This window comes from Myotis myotis, unplaced genomic scaffold, assembly GCF_014108235.1.
Source record: "Myotis myotis isolate mMyoMyo1 unplaced genomic scaffold, mMyoMyo1.p scaffold_m19_p_3, whole genome shotgun sequence".
Taxonomy (NCBI): Eukaryota; Metazoa; Chordata; class Mammalia; order Chiroptera; family Vespertilionidae; genus Myotis; species Myotis myotis.
In genome coordinates this window covers 172,153,399-172,174,452 of record NW_023416335.1, presented here as the reverse complement: position 1 = coordinate 172,174,452, position 21,054 = coordinate 172,153,399, and the positions used below count along the sequence as shown (strand labels likewise).

The window sequence follows — 21,054 nt, the reverse complement described above, 5'->3', positions numbered from 1 at the left end:
TTCAGAATGCCAAGAGCCACAGATGCTTTTAAGAAAAAATAAAAACAAAAAAGGATTTATAGGTAGTGAATGACTTTATCCTTCTCTTTACAAAACAGCAGTTCACACAGAATATCTCACTCAATCTTGGAGTTGGGACATAAAAGAGTGAACCTCTTTGAACATCTTACACCTGAGTACTCGGCACACATTCACAAAGGCTAGAAAATCTCTTTTTAAAGAATGAGACTGACTCACAATGAATTCCCAAGTTTGCTGTACGTTGCTCATTTTGAGTGTGGTATATGTGTATGGTTGAGTGGGATGGAGGAGGTCACCGGTCATGGTTACATTGTTACCACGAGTCATAGGCCAGTCCACAGGATTATTAACGCTACTCCTATTTCAATTTAGGATGGGCTCTGCCATCTTCCAGTTGTGGCTTATCTGCTCCACACACTTAGGCTCAAGGTAATTTATATTCTACCAGCTCCTCACTTAATGCAGAAATAGTTGCACTATAGGACGTGAAACATTTATAGAAGCCAGTTGAGAAAAGCAACTGATGGCTGCTAAGGGATTTAATGAGACAAAGATACAGTACCCTTCATCTACATTCATAAAATAATTTTTGTGCGCAGATAAAATTTAATGCTATGCATACTATTTGACCTTTAGTATTTTAAATATATATTTTAAAAGTAACTATATCCAATGTATATAGATACCAAATACTAAATCTGTAAGAAAACTCAAAGCTGTCAGTCTTAGCAGAACTTTGCCAATATATCTGGAGCGATTCTGCTTTCTTCAAAGGCACTCCCTAACCTGGCCGAGAGAGAGACCTGCAAATGAGAAAATTCACCACAGGGAAGGCTGACTGTGTTCTCAGTGTTTTCTGAGCTGTCTCCAAGATACACATTCTCTGAACATGTCTTGGCCTGCCCTGTTTTATCTTCACTGTATTTCTCCAGTTGTTTCTCTACTTTGTCCTTCCTATTTGGATACCTTTATGATCACATTTTCCAGCGCTTTATCCTCTAGCCATGCGTCCTAATTTACTTCGAGCATTCCTACTCTGCCACAGGTCACCCCTCTGACATAAGTGACATCCCCAGGTGCGTAACCCGTTCCCAGTTATTCCAAGTGAAGGAAACCGGAATGTGCCTATTTTGCATTCTGAGTTGAAGGCAATTAAGAAGCAGTGAACAGAGGAAAAGCTCTCTGCCCTCCCCACTTGCCAAGAAGCAGGACAAATATTGACAAATGTGTCCCTCTTTCCCTTTCTAACTTTAGACGTTAATCGTTAATCACAGAGTAACTTTAGACCCTATCAGCGTGGAGATGGCACCAGGGGAATCTACATAACAACCTTACTAACTAGACTTTATGGTGCCCATTCCTTCCCCATATATTTGCCTTCCTACAAGTTGCCACCTCTACAGACTCAAGGTTCTTTTTCTTTCTTTTGTCATGTATCTTTCTTTGCTGAAGATGCTATATAAGCCTGCATTTGAAGCCACCTCTTTGGGTTACACATCCCTAAATTTCTCTCATGTATCTATGAGATATACATGTTAATAAGTGTCTATTTGTTTTCTCCACTCTCATTTCCTTAGCCAGAGCAAGCCATGTGAGTAAGACTGAATGGGCATGGGAAATCAAATCCTTCCCTAGTGAGTGAAGCAGATATTCTAAACACTTAGGCAAGAACAGAACAGAGTTATAATAAAAGTGGGACAAAAACACAGCAATGTTATTCATCTCTATTTAGATAATGTGTTACTAAAACCATGCTATTGAAAGCTGACTTTCTTCTTCATAGATTCAGAATATTTGGAAGCGAACTGTTATCTCACTATGTGATACAATGTCATATCCAACATCTTGGTATCCCATGAAATCATTCCCCTCTAATCATTTCCAGTGTGATTTCCACACCTTTAAAAATCCTATATAATAAAGAGCTAATATGCAAATGGTCATCACGCCCTCATGCCAGGGCCGGGGGACCTGAGGCAACGCCCCCTGCCTGGCGGAGTTTGACGGGGGACCTGAGGCTGTGCCCCCCTGCCTGGCGCCGAGCTGGGGGACCTGAGGCTGCATCCTCTGTCCTGTGGGGCTTGACGGGGGTGGGGCTGGCCAGATCTGGGTCTCGCGCAATTTCGAGGTGCGGGTGGACAGGGACTTGAGGCTGGGTCCTGCGGTGTACCCCAGACTCTGACAGGAGGGAGATTTTCATATACATTTTACTAATTTTCTTTCATCTCTGACACTTCTATTATAGAGAAAGGGCAAATAGCAATATAAAATATTTCCTCTAATTAATTCCCTTTTAATGTGCACAAATTTCGTGCACCAGGCCACTAGTGTACCTATAAAAGTAAAAGAAATTCCTAAAAGAGACACTCTGATCCAAACTCACATGTCCAGGATCAGCTCCAACCATCCATTCTCCTTCCTCTCTGCTCCTTTTCTGACAAGCCCCACCTCCCACACTTCACCTCTGCAGTGCCACACCTGTTGCTTAGTTGCACCATTGTTAGATGAACCAAAATGTGCCATTGTTACTTTATATTAACCAAACACATGCAACTCAAGTCGTGGTCCCTATCTTTATCCTAAAAGTCTTAAGAGTCTTGTAAGTGAGAAAAAATGTATAGAATACTTTTTAGAGAAGCATAAACTGATGAATATTTTTTTTTAATGTAAAAGGAACAGGGACTGACTAGAAATCAGGTATTATAGGGTGGTCACAAAGGGTTGATGACTAGAATGGAGAGGGGTGCAATGCTGGGAAAATAGGCTGGTGTTGTATGAGAGTGCAGCTTTGAGAAAAATACCGCTGCTGAATGCACACAACAAACCAGGCATTCAGTGCGAGTCTGAACAATGAACTGCCAAGTAGGGAGTCTATCTAGCTATTTTAGTGAGCCTAATTACAGAGCACAAATGTTGCATTATAGGAAACAAATACTGAATCAGCACATTAAGAAAGTAGCCCTCATTAGCAGTACTTTTAAAGAGTCAGGATATTTGAAGTTCCAGAGTAGATTATTTATGAGTCTGTGTGTATAGAGAGCCATACGGATGATGTGGAAGTGGGTGAAAAGACACAGATAAGGAGAACGTATTCTAACGCACTTGTCTGGCAGGAAGTGCTTATTCTAATCTAGGAAATGTGTTGTTGACAAATCTAAGAAAAAAACAGATATTCCTACAGGATATGTTGTGTGTCCATTTGCCCAGGGCATTACATTTTTATAAGAGTCTTAAGATACATTCTTATCTAATCTTCATAAAAAATACTGTTCAATACAGCAATAACATCATTGCCATGTTACAGATGAGGAATGGGGCTCAGAGAGGCCCTTGTCCTAGGGCCACTTACAAGATAAATGAAAGTTTAAATTTGAAATGACCTGATTCTAAAATGTGTACCTTTCTGTTACCCAACTGTTGTTCCCCTAAAACTGGTGGACTTACTGGCTTTTTGACTTTGAGAAAGTCATTCGGATCCTCTATGCATTGCTGTCTTCATCTGTATAATGGGGATGAAAATCATACTTCACAGAGGTGCTGAATTAGTTTTAGAAAGTTATATTTTTTCTAGAAAATGGTCCATTTTATCTGTTTTCAAATACATTGGACAACATTATTAATAGTATTCTCTTATTATTTTTAAAATCTTTACTATCTGACCTTACATCAGCAGTTCTCAACCTGTGGGTCTCGACCCCTTTGGGGGTCGAATGACCCTTTCACAGGGGTCGCCTAAGACCATCGGAAAACACATATATAATTACATATTGTTTTTGTGGTTAATCACTACGCTTTAATTATGTTCAATTTGTAACAATAAAAATACATCCTGCATATCAGATATTTATATTATGATTCATAACAGTAGCAAAATTACAGTTATGAAGTAGCAACGAAAATAATTTTATGGTTGGGGAACTGTATTGAAGAGTCGCAGCATTAGGAAGGTTGAGAAGCACTGCCTTACATGCTTCTCTTCCATTCTAAATACTGTTTATCTGTGCCTTCTCTCTCTTCTTAAAAGAGTACCATCAGAGGTTTCTCCATTGTATCGATCTTCTCTAGGAAACAACTTTTGTTTTCTTGATTCTCTTTAGCATTTCTTTGCTCTGCATTATTTTTTCTCATTTTAATTTCCATTCTCTGCTTACTCTACAGGCCAACTCAGATCTAGTTCTAACTGTGTGTGATTCTTTTCAGTTATTGATTTTAATGTTCTGTTTATTATGATTTCTTAACCCATTAAAGTTTCTTTCTAATTTCCCAACTAAACCTGTATTTGCACAAACCTGTGTGGGATGCGTTCGGGACATGCAGGGGTGCCGGCAGGAGCGGATTTTCCATCAGCTCACCGTGCGGTATCCTCTAGAAGTATGCCAGATGTTTTTTAAATGGGCTTCCCTTTTTATTTTTAATTGTGGTGAAATACATAGAACACAAAATGTACCGTCCTAACTCACCATTTAAAAGTTTTAAGTGTATAGCTCAATAGTGTTAAGTATATTCACAATGACGAGCACGCAATCTCTGAAACTAATTTCATTTTGCAAAACAAACTCCATACCCATTAAACAACTCCCTACTGTCCCCTAACCCCGGCGCCCTTCTTCTTTCCGTCTCTGTAAATCTGACTACTCTAGGCGCCTCATGTTAGTGGAGTCACAGGGTATCTGTCAGTTTGTAACTGGCTTATTTTACTTACCATTTTATCTCCAAGGTTCCCCCATGGGGTAGTATGTGCCAGAATTTATCTCCTTTAAGTCCGAATATGTCATATGTAACACCACATTTTGCTTATCCATTCATCCACTGAGTAACACTAGGGGTGCTTCTAGCTTTTGGCTATTGTCAATAGTGTTGCTGTGAACACGGGTATTCAAATGTCTCTTTAAAATCTTGTTTTTCATTCTTGTGGATATTCACCCAGAAATGGAATTGTTGGGTGATATGTAATCCAATTGTAAAATTTTATGAAACTGCCATCCTGTTTACTGTAGTGGCTGCACTATTTTATAACCCCATCAACAGTATACAGACTTTCTAATTTGTCTACATCCTCCACCATTGCCATTTTATTTTATTTTTTGTGACAGCAGCCATCCTAATGGGTATGAGATGTTATCTCATTATAGTTTCAATTTGCATTTCCCTAATGATTAGCAATGGTGAGCAGTTTTATATGTGCTTGTTGACCATTTGTATATCTTCTTTGGAGAGTTAAATTATTTTTTAAAAATTTACTGAAATGCAACAACATAGATATAATTGATTACATGGGCAAATGGTTTTCATTATGTTAAAACAATTCAGTTTATAAAAATCATCAGATCATTTCCATCATAAATGAATGGTATTACCATTCCACCTGGTGTCTTTCCAGGAAACAGTTACACATCAGGCCATGTGACTATGAACTGCCTTAATACTTGCCCCTGAAATATCTATAAATCACATATTTCAGGTGTAAATCCAAGGTAATGGTAGATTTTTTCCTGAGAATTCCATTCTAGGTACTTGCAAAAAACCCATCAACCAACTAATAAACGAAAATATAGTAAATGCTATTTAACTACAAATTCTATCTTAGAATTTTTTCATAGTAAACATATCCTACCTTTTTATTTTCTTTCTAGCACAGACAACCTATTTTTTTTTTTTAGAAAAGAGTTTGAGATTTTTCTAAGACGATTCTATAAACAAAAGTTCTTTATATACTGCATTTAGTTCTTTGTATTTTTCCTTCTTACATATTATCTGTGCCTCACTTTTCACTAGTAGTATGTGCAGTCAAGGAATACTAGTTCAAAATATAAATAAAATGTTAAGGAGACATTGAAACAAAACAATATGTATTTCTATTAATGCGTTATATACTTTGTTATTTGCAAAAAATAACAACAAAATCTCTATTTTAAAGCCTCTGACCGCTAGACCTTCTGAGAGTAAGAGAAATGTCTAATTTTAGTGTTTCCTTTCATTAGTCAACATTTCGCTAAGTTTAGAAGTGAATTCTATGAAATATAGGAAACTACATGCACAGATTTCATATTATGGTTCGAATTCTAGACTAGTAACTTTCAGGTTTTTTCTACTGAAAAAGAATCATAGGGTTAAAATTATAAACTATTACACCCAGAAATATTCACTCAATTAACTCCCTAATGAAGCTTGGCTGATGCAAATTATACGCTGAGTGTTTCTAAAAGGAGCTCTTTTAAAGCTTTGATTTTAAGTAATAATTGAATTTTTTAAATATATTTCTTTGTAATTAGTGTATTTAAAATTTGGTCTGGATTTTCATTCACTGACATGTAATTCACTTCTACTTCTTGGAGTGCTTCTCTTACAAAACAATTAATGGTAACAGTATAATGATTAATAATGACACATTGTACTTTATAGCTCCTAGGAGATACAAGTACTTCATTACAGATTTCATTACCTGCATCAGTACTATGAAGCAGATAGGATGAGAACATGCTATTCTCTTTACCGCAATTTAAAACACAAAATAGGTTAAAGCCATGTTGAAGAATATTTATATGCTTTCTATGACCATGGATGTGAATATTAGTTCATTAATGTGGGGATTATTTGTTGTATACAAACATTTCATTTATTTGCCTACTACAAACCAATGTGATCTGTCAAAAAGAGAAATATTTAGCTTGGCCTGTGTGGCTCAGTGGTTTAGCATTGACCCAAGAACTGAGGTCATAGTTTGATTGCCTGAGTTGCGAGCTCGATCCCCAGTAGGGGGCGTACAGGAGACAGCCGATCGATGATTCTCTCTCATCACTGATGTTTGTATCTCTCTCTCCATTTATCTTACTCTCTCTGAAATCAATAAAAACATATTTTTTAAAAAAAGCAAGAAAAAGATTTATAGCTTCCCAGACTGGTTACATGCCAGTGACCACCAACTTTTATCCTAATTTTGCTCAATTTCATTAAACTCCAGGAAAGTTCTCTAAGATAATAAGAGTTCTGTGAAAGAATTTAAAGTGACATTAATTCATTTTGATTTGACAATCTTCTGTCTTTCACTTAAGTTTGGGAGTCTGAAAATTATTGGTGTAGTTAAAAAATATGCAATGGGAAAAACTGCCCTGACAACATACAGGATCCCCTGCCTCAAGGTCCAAACTCTGACTGAGCAGGGCAGAGGTGGGTCTGGGATCCGGGTTCCTGACGTCCAGGCGGGAGTGCTTTCCACTCCAAGTCTGCGAAACATACTGCTGCAATGTTTTACACCCACGCTCATGAGTATATGCTGCAAAGTAATATACAGGGTGTCCCCAAAAATGTACACATCCTTTAGCAGCTAACTCACTTAATTTTCACTCCTTTTCAGGTTTAACTGAGTTGAAATAATGGATGAAGCCAAACTAAGCTTTGAACACAGTAAATTTATCCCAAAGTGCCACTAAGCTTTATTTTTTGTATGGGGACACATAATAGAAAAAGTTTACAGTACAAAACCACAACAGATGGCGAATTGAGGGCACACACATACCAAATGCAATGATTCTTGATGTTTGCCATTCCATGGCTTCGTGTTATCAGCAGTGCCTGGACCAGAACGGTCATCAGTTTGAAAACGGGCATTGAAAAAAAAAAGTATTGATTTCTGCAAATTCTTTTAAATTTTGAAAATGAACTGTATGTTAAACACTGACTTTATAATCATTTAGTGTGTGTACATTTTGGGGGGACACTCTGTAGTTATAAAGATCAGTTTGAAAGACCGTTAAAAAAAAAAAGACCAGCTTAACAGAAATGCAGTTCTCGAAGGTAAGTGTAGTAACTCTGGTCTCCTTGTGAAATTCTCTGTGTATTCTCACAGTATACAGTGAGTGACATACCTGCCCCAGGCTGCCTCACTTGTAGATGCTTTATTAACTGGAACACAGGAGGAGTCAATGATGGTGGATTTGTTCATCTTGTAGCAGAATCCGCAATCTGGGTCCAACATACACTCATTACAGTAACTGTAAAATGAAAAGAATTACACTCGTGTTAGCAGAGACAACTGGTGCTCCCCCGCATTTTCCACTCTGCTGTAAGCGTGGGTCCATTCAGACTGGTTTTGGCGAAGTGACACGTGATGAGGACGGTGAGAGCGGGAAGGCCTCTCCCATCTCCCCACACCTCCTGAAGCACCTTAGGAACCTACTTTGAGATGGAAGAGGCTTGGATCTGAGACACTGGATGTAGAAGAAACTGTCAACCTGCAGCAAATACTAGTAAACTATGCTTTTCTAAGCCACGGAGATTTGTTACCAAAGTATGGACTGGCCCATCTTAGTCCAGGCCAACTGGTTCCAAATTATACTAAAGCATTTCTCTTGTTTCCATCATGTAACACATCCTAATGGAAAATATGTTTTTCCAATATATATTCTGAAGTAGAAAAAGTCAAAGAATAAAATAAATTGTAACTAAAGAAAAAAAATTAAGATACAAAAACACTGCCATCCAAATAATAATCATTGTTAACATCTTGGTGGACACATGTACTTTTAACAAATATAGAGTGTCAGTTATGGATTATAATTAATTTAAAAGAAGTTAGTGTAGCCTGGCCGGTGTGGGTCAGTGGTTGAGCACTGACTTATGAACCAGGAGGTGATGGTTCAATTTCTGGTGAGGGCACATGCCCAGGTTGTGGGCTCGATCCCCAGTAGGGGACATGCAGGAGGCAGCCGATCAATGATTCTTTCTCATCCTTGATGTTTCTCTCTCTCTCCTTCTCCTTTCCCCTCTGAAATCAATACAAATACATTTTAAAAAAGAAGCTAGTATAGAAAAAAAGGCTAACTCTTCTCTAGGTAAATCACATCTATTGGTTGGATCACAGAGCCATAATCAATCAATCATTGCTCACCTAACAGCAGTATCCTAACTACATGAAAATTCTATCCAGGGGAGATGCTTGAGAGGGCAGGGTGTTCCAGCCTAAGCCTACCATGGTGTGCTTGGAGAATGAGTTTTCTTGCTGTTGCACTCATCTGTCAGACAACTCTGGCGCCTCAGACATGGCAGGCACACGCAAGGCACTGGAGATATGAAATAGACAAAGTCCTTGCTCCTGGGTGCATGACAGGCGAGGATGAGAAACAGTATCCACGTAAAGCATGGCAGTGCGAGAGAACTCAGTTATGCACGGCTCCAAGGACAGCGGCGTGATCATTCACCTGGGAGCCCTGGGGGGAACTTCAGAAGAGATGTTTGAATTGGATCATAAGAAAAATTTATGAGGTAAAGGGAAGAGCACTTCAGAGACCTGCTTATTTTACAACTAGAGATCAGTCAGTACAGACTTTTAAATATCTCCTGCGGATAAGTAATCATACAAGAGTGTGGGGGAGAAACAGGGTAAGAACTACTCTTAAGTTGTCCGGAAAAGATGTGAATCCTGACTCAAAAGACTGCTTTGATTCATTTAGCTAAATGGGTAAATCCTGGCATCGCTTTAAAATGAGATGATCATCATTTCAGCCTCTTTCTGTGAACTTCTCCTTTGCAGACAGCCATTCCTATGTTTATATGCGACTTCAGCCTGATCCTAAAAGCAAAAAGGAGGCCTTTCAAAAGCCCCCCGAAAGGTCAATGTGCGTTAGAGAGGCGATACAGCACTGTGAACATGAGACAGTCCACCTCTGTGATGAGCAAAAGCAGCCAAGCGACAGAAGGCATAACCGGCTGAGCTTTTGGCTTTGAGAAGTACACCAGGCTCATCTGGAAGGAAGATACTTCTTACGAGCCTGTTGTTTGTTTATTCTGCCCACAGGAAGCGGACTCTAACAACCCCGATTCTTCCGATGGCTTTAACGGTGCTATTGGAGAAAGGTCAACTCAAACAATTGTAGAGAAATGACTCTACTTTATTTCTTTAAAAACCAGTGATTCCCATAAAAGGCCAGAAAACGTAAGGATAAAAGCTCATAGTTCCCAAGAACCTACCACATATACGGGTCAGACAGATGGGGTTTTATCCATAATGCTTTGCCTCCTCCATCACTCTTTCAAGCATCCAACCCTGACCACGCCTCCCTTTCCCAGCCTGTCTAGTAAATAATCCCTGCTCTGTCGCCATCATTCGTTCAACAAATACAAATATTTTACACTCCCTATGTGCCGGGCACGATTGCAGGGGCTGGGACACATTTGTGAATGAAGCAGATCCCCCGTGCTGGCGGAGCCCATTTGTATTAGCCCTCCCAGTGACCTCCAGTTAATCGGCCCCTCTACTTGCTTCCTATTCACTCACTAGCTTGTTCCTTTCATTAGTTCCATCCTATCGAGCTTGTCGACCATGGCCCATCATTTCAGCCTCCTAACTTTCGCTGGCCATTTATCTCTCCATCACACCTCTCTAGCCTGAATGCAAACAGTCACCTTTCGGTGCCTTCACCCACAGACCCAGATGCAGCTGAAGAATCTCACAACAGGCAGGTCAGTAGTTCCTTGTCTTACTTCACAGTGAAAACTGAAGGGACTGAATTTTCTCAACTTTCAACTCAGACATGAACAAAGGTCATTTACAATCACCTCTTTCCTCCAGGCTCCGGAAAGGGTATTCAAGGATCATCCCTCTGGGCCTCCCCAGGACCCATGCCTCGTCCCACTGGTTATCTTCCCTTTGTACTTTCAAACCTCTCCCAGGACTTACCCGGAGTTTATGTGCGGGCTCAAGCCTCTCCCATATTAGACACGTGTGAAAAGCTGTCTTTCCTACTACTCCACACTGTCCCTCCACACTCGTTCATAGGGGCCGCTCGGTGAAGAGGTCATATATTAAAAGTGTTCACATCCTTGGCAATCCAGGGAGTGGACCACTGTTTGGGAAGTGGTGTGCCAACCTTTATCTGTGACCTAGAATTGTGTGTGTGTGTTTTTCATCATATAGAGGATTTTATGGCAAAATTCTCCCAAATGTATCAACATTTCTAACTTCGACTTGACATTTAGAAGGTTAACACAGAACTTTAAATATCCTGAGTAATCTGCTAATTGACCTTTTACAGAGAGCACCTATCGTAACTGTGGCTTTAACAAATGACATTAAAGAAAGGAAAACTTCTAGAAGTGGCTATTTTTTATTCATGATTTGCTCTTTAAGGCTCTCTTGAACATGACCTAATGAATTTCTGTACGGTTTGCTAAATGTAAAGCTGAGGACTTAAATATATTGGTGCCAAATCAATGGTCGTAAGAATGCTCGAGGCACAGATGAAAACTTTTTTTGAGAAAAGCAGACTGGCGTTATTTACCTCCTTTTATTCTCCTTCCACGGGAGGATTTGGGGTGAGTCCCCATTTCTGGACATCGAGTTTTTCACCCATGATCCTGGGGAAACCACCCGGTTGCCAGATGCTGCATGAAGGGAGTGACAGAAAGGCAGGTACCCAAGCTCTAAATTCACACAAACACTAACTGTGTGAAGCATATTATAACGTTGTGACATCTTACAAATACTACTCTTCCTTCAAGGGCAGAAATGATTGGTGAGCCCTGTTGTAAGAAACTCTAAATTTACAACAGAAATTAAGAAGGTATTTACAAAAGCACTATGCTTTATAAAAGGAATTGCTGAGAGAATTATATAAAATGGGGATTCCACCCTATTAATACAAAAAACTTTACATTTCAAACGAATCAATAGGTAGAGCAGGGATGAGATGGCCCTCCTCCTTGCTCTGCGCACAGCTCTACTGTAAAGGTTACAGTGTTCTTTACTGACTGGCTAGCAAAACAGACTGTGAGGACCTGAGAGAAAAGGCACGCATACCAGCTCCCTCTCTGCAGCACCCATGGTGGCCAGATTCCCCAGGACAAGTTTATCACAGAAGCACAGTACAACAGTCCTATAATTCAAGGCATTACTATAGGCTTATTAGCTTGTTTTATTGCCCTTTTAAAGACAATAATTTTGGGGGTTGGTGGGGTGAATAGCTGAATCATTCTTAGGATGAAATAAAAAGAAGGTAAAACTCAGTGTCAGAGGGTCCTTGAGATTGAGCTAGGGTGTTAAATTGCCAGAGGCTAAAGCTGCCATTTGTAAACATTCCATCCACAACCCAAATGGAACTGCTCAGTAATTTTGATAAGTCACTTTCAGAAACGCCAGCTGCACAGGCCAATTTCCTTAAGGCCCAGACAAAAGCACCCCAGAAGGAGAGGGCCCTCTCCTAAACCACATCCTGCAGAAACTCATAGTACAAGGACATTACAATATGCGGAGAGAATCTGTGGCAAATAACTGTGCCCCGGATCTACAATACTGTTCTCAGATGTGGACACTTCCCGTGGGGAGATTATATAGACAACGCTGCTGCTCTTCTATGAGATGAAACTGCTGGGGGAACTGAGTGTACACTATCTAGAAACTCCAATATAGCGGTTCTCAACTTGTGGGTTGCAACCCCTTTGGGGGTCGAACGACCCTTTCACAGGGGTGGCCTAAGACCATAGGCAAACACATATATAATTACATATTGTTTTTGCGATTAAACACTATGCTTTAATTATGTTCAATTTGTAACAATGAAAATACATCCTACATATCAGATATTTACATTGCGATTCATAACAGTAGCAAAATTACAGTTATGAAGTAGCAACGAAAATAATTTTATGGTTGGGGGTCACCACAACATGAGGAACTGTATTAAAGGGTCGTGGCATTAGGAAGGTTGAGAACCACTGCTGTAATAGGAGATGTGAAAATACCTAATCCAGACGGTAACTACAATTAGAACCAAGCCAACTTGCTAGCTGAAGGGAAGATTTAACTTTTCAATCTCCATCTTTTCTTTTTAAAAAGAGAGAAAAACAAGTATTTCCATATTAAGAAAAAGAACTGGTTCAAGAACTTTAAAACGCTTCCAATTAAAGTAAAATAGAAAACAAAAGGCAGCTTAGTGTCTAAGGCAGAGGAAGGAGGGCCTATTTTCGTTTAATCAACCGTTTACATGTTTCACATGGCACCCAGGACCTCAAGCGAATGTGCCTTCTTCTTTCTCCTGAGAAAATCCTTTAAGCATTGATTTGGGTTAATTCAGAACCTTTTTAATCTCTACTCTGTGAAGTCGAGTATGAACTCAGCTCTCTAGAATGCGGTCCACTTGTTTTTAAGTGTGTCTCATTAAATCTAATGACATGGAGTATTATGAACAGTGTGTGGCCTTTAAAGTGCCTGTCTCTGGTGTGGCCTGAATTTCAGAAAATCAATGGTGGCCAGTGCAGGTCAGGATGATCCGTGCAGCAGAGTGGTGAGGCATGACTTGCTTCAGGAAATCAGAGCCAATAGAGCCTCTGCTTTATAGAACGTGGCCACAGGTTCACATTCATTCTCTGGGGGTAACTGTGTTTACTCACACATTCCTTCTGCATCAATGTAACACCCTACTTTGGGCAATGATGTCACTGTTTCCTGTGACAGCTCTTCCAAACCCCCCTCCTCTTTACTTCCCCCTCCTCGCTCCTGACTGTCCCTGCTGCTTGCAGCGGGTGACTTGGAATCCAATTTACCAGAGGACACCCTTCCTGGGGGACGGCCTGCCTTGCTTGTTCCGTCTGTGGACCCGATCTCTACATGAGCACTGCAAAGAACACCGAATCACCTGGCCTCTTTCTCAGCCAGAGTGCAGACGGCAGGTGACTCCCTCTCCCCAGCTGGACTGTGTAAATAGAGAACTTGTGATAATGAAAAACAACAAACAAACAAAATTCTTGGGGACTGAAGTGGTTGGAAATTAAAAAGTAGGGGATCACCCGGTTGGCATGGCTCAGTGGTTGATCTGAGGTCCCAGTTCGATTACCAGTCAGGGCACATGCCCGGGTTGCGGGCTCAATCCCCAGTGTGGGGAGTGTAGGAGGCAGCCGATCAATGATTCTCTCTCATCATTGATGTTTCTATCTCTCCCTTCTTTTCTGAAATCAATAAAAAAATATATATATTTTTAAAAGCGGGGGATCTATTGGCTCTGATTTCAGGGAGCAAGTCATGCCTCTCCACTCATTGGAAGCTGCCCTCACAGAGACTGCCGGATCTTCTTGTGGACTCTGGGCACTCTTCTTTCTTAATTTCAACTTATCATTCCGTGATGAAATTCCCTAAAATGTTTTCCTCTCTGCTGAGATCTCACCCCTTGACACCACTCCCTTTCCGGTCCCTCCACCGCTCAGACGGCCGCATCTTAGTGTTCTCTTCCTCCGCTTGGCTCTTTCTCCTTTGGTTCTGTTCTTGGCAATCTTCCATTGCTCTGTACACTTTTATGGGAAACACTGACCTCACGTGACCCTTACTATCATCAATACACTGAGACTGCGTGACCTGTTTCTCCAGTTTGTTTCTCTTCCATAAGGGCCAGACCCCTATTTTCAGCGGCCCCATTTTCTGGATGTTTCATCAGTACCTCATACTCCACACAGCTCAAGCTCAATCTTTGGCTTTCCTGTCAAACCTGCTGTTCTTTTGTGTCTCACAATTTGAAGACCTGAGCATGTGCGATCACTCACATTTAAATAGCACAACAGCAGCGAGTCTATCCCAAAGTATGGGTAGCTCCTCTACTCACTATTCTTTTCCTTTTTTTCACCTGAACTCTGACTTGAACTTGCCACCTCTTACCTGAACTCTCCCAACAGTCTTCTGACGAGTCCTCCTGCTTCTGGACTCCCTCCCCTCCATCCTCTACATTTCCTTAAATCTAACTTATCGGACCTCTCTCCCATTTAAATCCTGCAATAGTGTTCCATGGCCTGTAGGGTGAAGACCTGACTCCTTATTAAGACACAATCTAGCCCCCTTTCATCTTGTCCATCGTTTCTTGCCATTTCTTCCCAGGTGCCATGGGCTCCAGCCAGGCCACACAAACCACAGGATTCAGCATATGACCTGCTTTGATGTTTCCCCTCCTATTGCTTACTCAGGATTATTGCTTCCCACCTTTGTTTCCCCACACACTTGCTTCAAGACTCATTTATGACATCAGCTCCTCCATGACACCTCCTGACCCCAGCACAAGTAGATGCATCACTAGTCCATCTTTTATTCCCAGTGATTTCCATGTTGCCTGAGATATGTGTTCAGTATACACCTGCTGCATAAGTAAAGAGATGAACATCAGTTACATAGACAGCAGGTTTGGTAGTTCTTTTTATTGTTCCACTGATGTTCCCCACATCTTGGTCCAAGAGATCAAAGAATTGAGGCTTGAATTAAACTGTGCATTGTTCCACAGAATTCATGGCTTTCCGATCAAACCCATATACAACTGTCTGAAGCCATCTGGAACACAGTCATATTTCTCATCTCTTCCCCTTAGAAACTGCGGCTAAAAATACAATGGATTCCTGAGTTGGAGGCAAAAAATAATTCATGGCAGTGAGGCAGGCACATTAAAAGCAATCATAGGCTTTTGCTCTTTGGCACTATTACATAGGGCAAATTTAGCCTATTTGTCAGAAAAGGTTTCTTTTTAAAAAATTTACTGGTATTTTAGGCTCTAATTTCTAGGAACGCATTGTCTAATCCTTTTTTTTATAAATTCTTAGATTATTTCTCTAAAGGGGAGAGAGAATAGAGCTCTCTCTGCCAAGCCTGTCACCATCAATAAGGCTAAGTGTTTTCATATTATACTACATGGACCTTTGATCAACACTATTAAAAACAAAGCCTCAATTCCAATTGCTAATACAGGATGACATGTACATGCATATGTTGATATATGTAGATATGTGTATTTAGGCAAGTAAGTGTGTGTATTATAGATATACACACATTTATATACAATCCTTTCAGTTAAATAATTGAGAGTAAAATCAGATTTATAATACAATTTGGTAATCAAAAAACATAAGTACCCAAATACAAAACAATTAGTATGCAACATGCCACCTTCCAAGAAAAACAACAGTAATTAATCGTCTTCAGTGGTAGTATACATTATTCATTAATGAAGAGACAGGAAATAAATATTAGAATTGGAATTTTTAGGTTTACCAATAGACCAACCCATCAGTACTTGTAGATATGAAGAGGAATTTGGAGGGTGGGTTTTCCCACAAGCCTCACTGTTGACATATAATTTTTAAAAAATATATTTTTATTGATATCAGAGAGGAAGGGAGAGGGAGAGAGAGATAGAAACATTAATGATGAGAGAGAATCATTGATGGGCTGCCTCCTGCACGCCCCCTACTGGGGATCAAGCCCGCCATCCGGGCATTTTCCTTGACCAGGAATTGAACTGTGACTTCCTGGTTCATAGGTCAACCATTCAGCCACACCAACTGGGCAACAATTTATACGTAAGTCACAGATCTTTACCAAAAATAATAATAAATAAAAATGCATAAACATAGTTTTGTTTGGGGCTCATCATCACCATCAGAAAACTCTTTTATATAAGCCTTATTTTATGTCTCTGTGACTGTACTTGTATAAACACCAACGTGTCCCTAAAGACCTGTGTAACACACACTCCTGCAATATTCATCTAGCTAATCACATTACCTGATAGGGGTTGCCGATTTCTGTATGGTGCTCCTAACACTAACTTCTACATATTGAGAACTTTCTGATATGCCAAGACACAGGGTAGGCAGACAGTTTGGATCACATTAACAATAAGGTTTAACTTGAGCACTGCACTGAGGGACACTTCCTTTGTTTAACAGCATTGAACTTTTAAAATATAACAGTACATTTTTTTTAAAAGTGAGGAGCTCATAAATATCTTCCCATACATAGAAATGATAGCCACAAATACTGTATTTGCTGTTCTGAAATTTTTCAGAATTAGAAAATGAAAGTTTAAAAGCAATTCAGGGTATCCGTTTCAGAAGAGAAAACCTTTATGTTTAACATATAAAATATAAACACACCATCAAGAAAGCAAGGTATCTGTCACTGAAGCCATTTGTTTTCAGTATCCACAAAGACCAAACTCTCGTAAACACATCTGGATCCTAAGTCATGCACTTGGATTTCAATGTTCCTTCAAGTGGACGAAGAGAGGCAAGTGAGGTATGAATGCAGCTCTGGGTTTGAGTCTTTCATGGACTTCGGAAATTAAATTCATTCATCATTTGACAGGATAAAACAAAGGCGAGGAAGTGAGGAAAGAAAATTTTACTTATTTTCTTAAGTAGTTAATTTTTCCTTGAAAAATTATGGGGATTCTGCCTCCACCAAAATATGCTTTAAAAAATTCTGCTATCCAGAACAACTGAATGAAAAGACTGTGTTGGATTTTAATATGCACTCACCTAAATCCATGACTTTTAAGACCAAAAAGAAATATTAAAGCAACCCACCTGGTAAGTATTTACAAATGATTTCTAGTTTATAAATTTGGGAATGGGAATTAATTTTTATTCTGAATTAAACTTTTCCCTTTGGAGAATCACAAATTTAAATTTGAATGCATAGTACCTGTGTTCTTGGTGAATGCAGTCACACTGACTTTAAACTATATTTTATGTCAACACAAAAAATAGGTTGTTTTAAAGTGAAAACATAGTGTTTTTTGTTTTTTTTAACCTATCTATGTAAACACTTCTTAAAATTGCCTCTTTGGGGATCTGTTTTTTTTCATTTGTTGCTTTGATAACTGTTTTATTTTTAAGTGCTATCAAGTATCTCCTTAAGCACAAAGAAAGAAATTTAGCGACCAAGTCTGTTTTATACTTTTCATCAAACCCTATAACCCCTAGCACGGTGCTTATCAGAGTGAAAGTGCTTCACACAGAGAAAACGAGATCAAAAGAAAGAATCCATTTTGGCGTATACGGCTTTGCTTATCAGTTCTTCCTTGGCTACTTGGAGGGCTTTTCCATTTTCATAGGAAATGAAATGTTTGAATGTGAAGGACAAAGTAAGTTTTGCTTGGAGAGTGAGAGAAACAATCAGCCCCTGGAGCCACAGGAAGATGCCTGATTTGGAAGCTGTGCTGTGCGATAAAGATGGAACCAGCCCGGAAGTCATCTCCCTGGACAGCATCCTGTCCTTTGATGCCTGTGACTCTATTTAATGTAATGATGCGCTCTGACAACTAGAACCTACCACACTGACAGGATTTCACGACATTCAAAAGAATCCAAGGTGGATGAAACCAACAGGAATCAGTAAAGTGATTCCTAGTATCAGCACATTGATTTTTCTCTTTAAGGAGAACAGTCAGGTCCACATATATAACTATCTCCACACCTAGAGGAGGAGGCAAAGAAGAGAACAGCTTTCATGGTGTTCATTTCCGCCTCTGAGTGGACGGTTATAGTCTAATTTGCGTAAAGGGTACTTCTTTGTAAGTGCATCTCAGAAATAATTGCTTCTTGTCTTATATTACTTTTCCCACATTCATCAATCTGTGTAACAAAGGCCTTATAAACAACACTTACCAAAATGAACAAAGCAAAATAAAAACCACAATTTAACTTGGATCAGATACGCATTTTTCAAAGTTATGTGGTTAAGATCATTGGGCTCTAAGAAAACCCAAGGTAGTGAATTGTTTTAAATATTTCCAAATGACTTTACAGTATGTTAAGTACTTGCTTTTATATCAAAGCTGCTCTATGGTAATCCTTAAAATGACAGAAAAAAATTTCTGAGCTGAGTAAACATAGGTAAATAAAAGTGAATGAGCAAAAAAAAAAAAAAAAAAAAAAAATCTTCTTCAAGTCCCAAATAAACTTCAACTCACAAAAAAGATTCCTTAGAAAAACAATCTCAATTTCTCTGAATAACTGAAAACACAGCAACATAGGTATTTTCAGACCCACTGCCTTTCATCGTAAGTAATTACTGCCCACGTCCTAAAGGGTAGTGCACCCTCTTTGGGCAGCAGGAGCGTCTCACAGCTTGACTGGTAAATTTCAGAATGAAGAGTGGTCAAGAGCTGGGTTCTTAAGTAAAGCTCAGTTCTACTGTCTGCTAAGCCATAACATTCTCTAAAATTGACTTAACTTATTTGAAGCCTCAATGCCATTGGTAAAATGGGGGGAATTACAGCACCTACCTTAGTTGTGCTGAGGAATAAAAGAGAGAATCCATATAAAGCTCTTAGTACAGTGGTTGGCACAATGGTGACTATGCAATAAATGGTGGCTGCCGTCACTAGTGCTCCATTTGAACAGATGAACGAATCACTCATTTAGTCAAATCACACTCATTTTGAACAAACATGACTAAGGGAAGCTATTTAACTGGTTTACAAGGCCAAAGAAATAGCACAAAAGATTTTAAAGATTCTTTCTCCTTTTCAAAACTGGAGGTAAATTATTTAAGAAGGCCATATTTCTTGCCACTTGCAAAGTTCACCTTAGACTTCTAATCACTATTAAAAGAACTGAACCATGAACGAGAGTAGGGCTCTATTTGATTAATTAACTCCTCTTTTCTGCTGTCAAGCAGAACCACTCACACATGTCCCATAAACCTAACAGATAGCCTATCTCTATTGTTGAGTCAAACCCGGCTAGTGGTCTGTCCCCATATCCAGTCTTTGCTTCTTCCTTTGTTAAGAGAATTCTAACCTTAAACTGGGAACACTGTGGTCTCCCATTCCTCTCGCATTCACTGAATAGAAGAATATATTCCCCAGTCTCCATTACAACTAGGTATGGCCATGGGACTATGATGGGAAGTACTGTGTGGGATTTCAGGAGGACCCCCAAGGAGCTGATTCACCTGGGAAGCAATGCTCCTACATTGTCTCCTTCTGGCCGGATGCAGACATGATTGTGGACTCCTGCAGCCATCTTCGTGAACTTGTGAAGAGTAAGAAAGATGCAGTATAGATACAGCAGAAAGACTGGAATCCAGATCCCTGATGATACTAAATCTAGTCTATCTGCTCCAAAGTTCCTACCTTTGAATTTATTTTACACTAGAGGCTGGTGCACGAAATTTGGCCGCGGGGGGGGGGGGGGTGCAGGGAGGGGATCCCTGCACCCTCTCCAATCCAGAACCCCTGCCAGCCTGATCCCCTAACTGCTCTCCCCTGCCAGCCTGATTGCCCTAACTGCTCTCCCCTGCCAGCCTGATTGCCCTAACTGCTCTCCCCTGCCAGCCTGATCCCCTAACTACTCTCCCCTGCCAGCCTGATTGCCCTAACTGCTCTTCCCTGCCAGCCTGATTCCCCTAACTGCAATCTCCTGCTGGCCTGATCGCCCCTAACTGCCTCTGCCCCTGCCACTGTGGCTTTGTCCGAAAGGATGTCCGGAAGATGTCAGGTCTAATTAGCATATTACCCTTTTATTAGTATACATGTGAATGAAACTTCTTTTTTGTGTAAGTCAGTTATTCTGGGTTCATCTCCTGTGTATGCCAAAACCAATTCCTAATGGATACAAGAATATTTTTCTCAAATGCTTAAAAAATATTTTTGCTCATTTCTAACTACACCTGAAATATCAGCTTCTACTCAAGTCCCAATATCTCTCTAAAGATATGAGACTTGAGTGTGAGTTCAAGATGTAAATACAAGCCATTCTCAGATATTGCCAACTTCTGACAAGGGGCTATTTCTCGAGCTTTGTTAACAGCTGGCACAAGAGCTGGTAAATGGTCAGTATTCAGTAATGGAGGTCCAATGAATGAATTAAAAAGTGGGAAAGAGTTCCTATACTATGTCCGTGTACATATGGTTGCATATTGGTAACACTGATTTTCCCCAGCACCTCAGTCAATACGGTGAAGGGGGTATTTTGCAAACACACTGGTTCCTTCAAGTTACTTGGACACCATGAAAGGTGACCTGAAAAGTCTCAGAGTTAATGCCTCAGTCCACTAATGTCATCCACCTACTGTGGCTGCGTCTCTGACTGGGCACAGCCTCTCGTTTCTGAGACTTGAGCTCAGTAACGACAATGATGGCGAGTGCTCCAGCTAGTCCAGGTTATTTTGTTTTGCAATTGTTTTTTGATGTGTTCATGCCTGTGTCTACCTGACCTCAGTACATCTCTGAGTGAGGTGGTAAATTGTTCCTTTGTGTCTCTTCCTTATTGGGTAACTGAGCA

At 40.0% G+C, this 21,054-nt stretch overlaps 1 protein-coding gene across 1 annotated transcript in view; it reads right to left on the bottom strand.

Moving 5' to 3' along the window:
- SLC2A13 (solute carrier family 2 member 13) overlaps window positions 1-21,054 on the bottom strand; it is a 284,709-nt gene that overhangs the window by 43,699 nt on the left and 219,956 nt on the right. Inside the window, exon 7 of the mRNA XM_036299793.1 lies at window positions 7,887-8,012. Within this exon, the coding sequence (XP_036155686.1) occupies window positions 7,887-8,012 (126 nt within the window). The remainder of the gene's footprint in view (window positions 1-7,886; window positions 8,013-21,054) is intronic.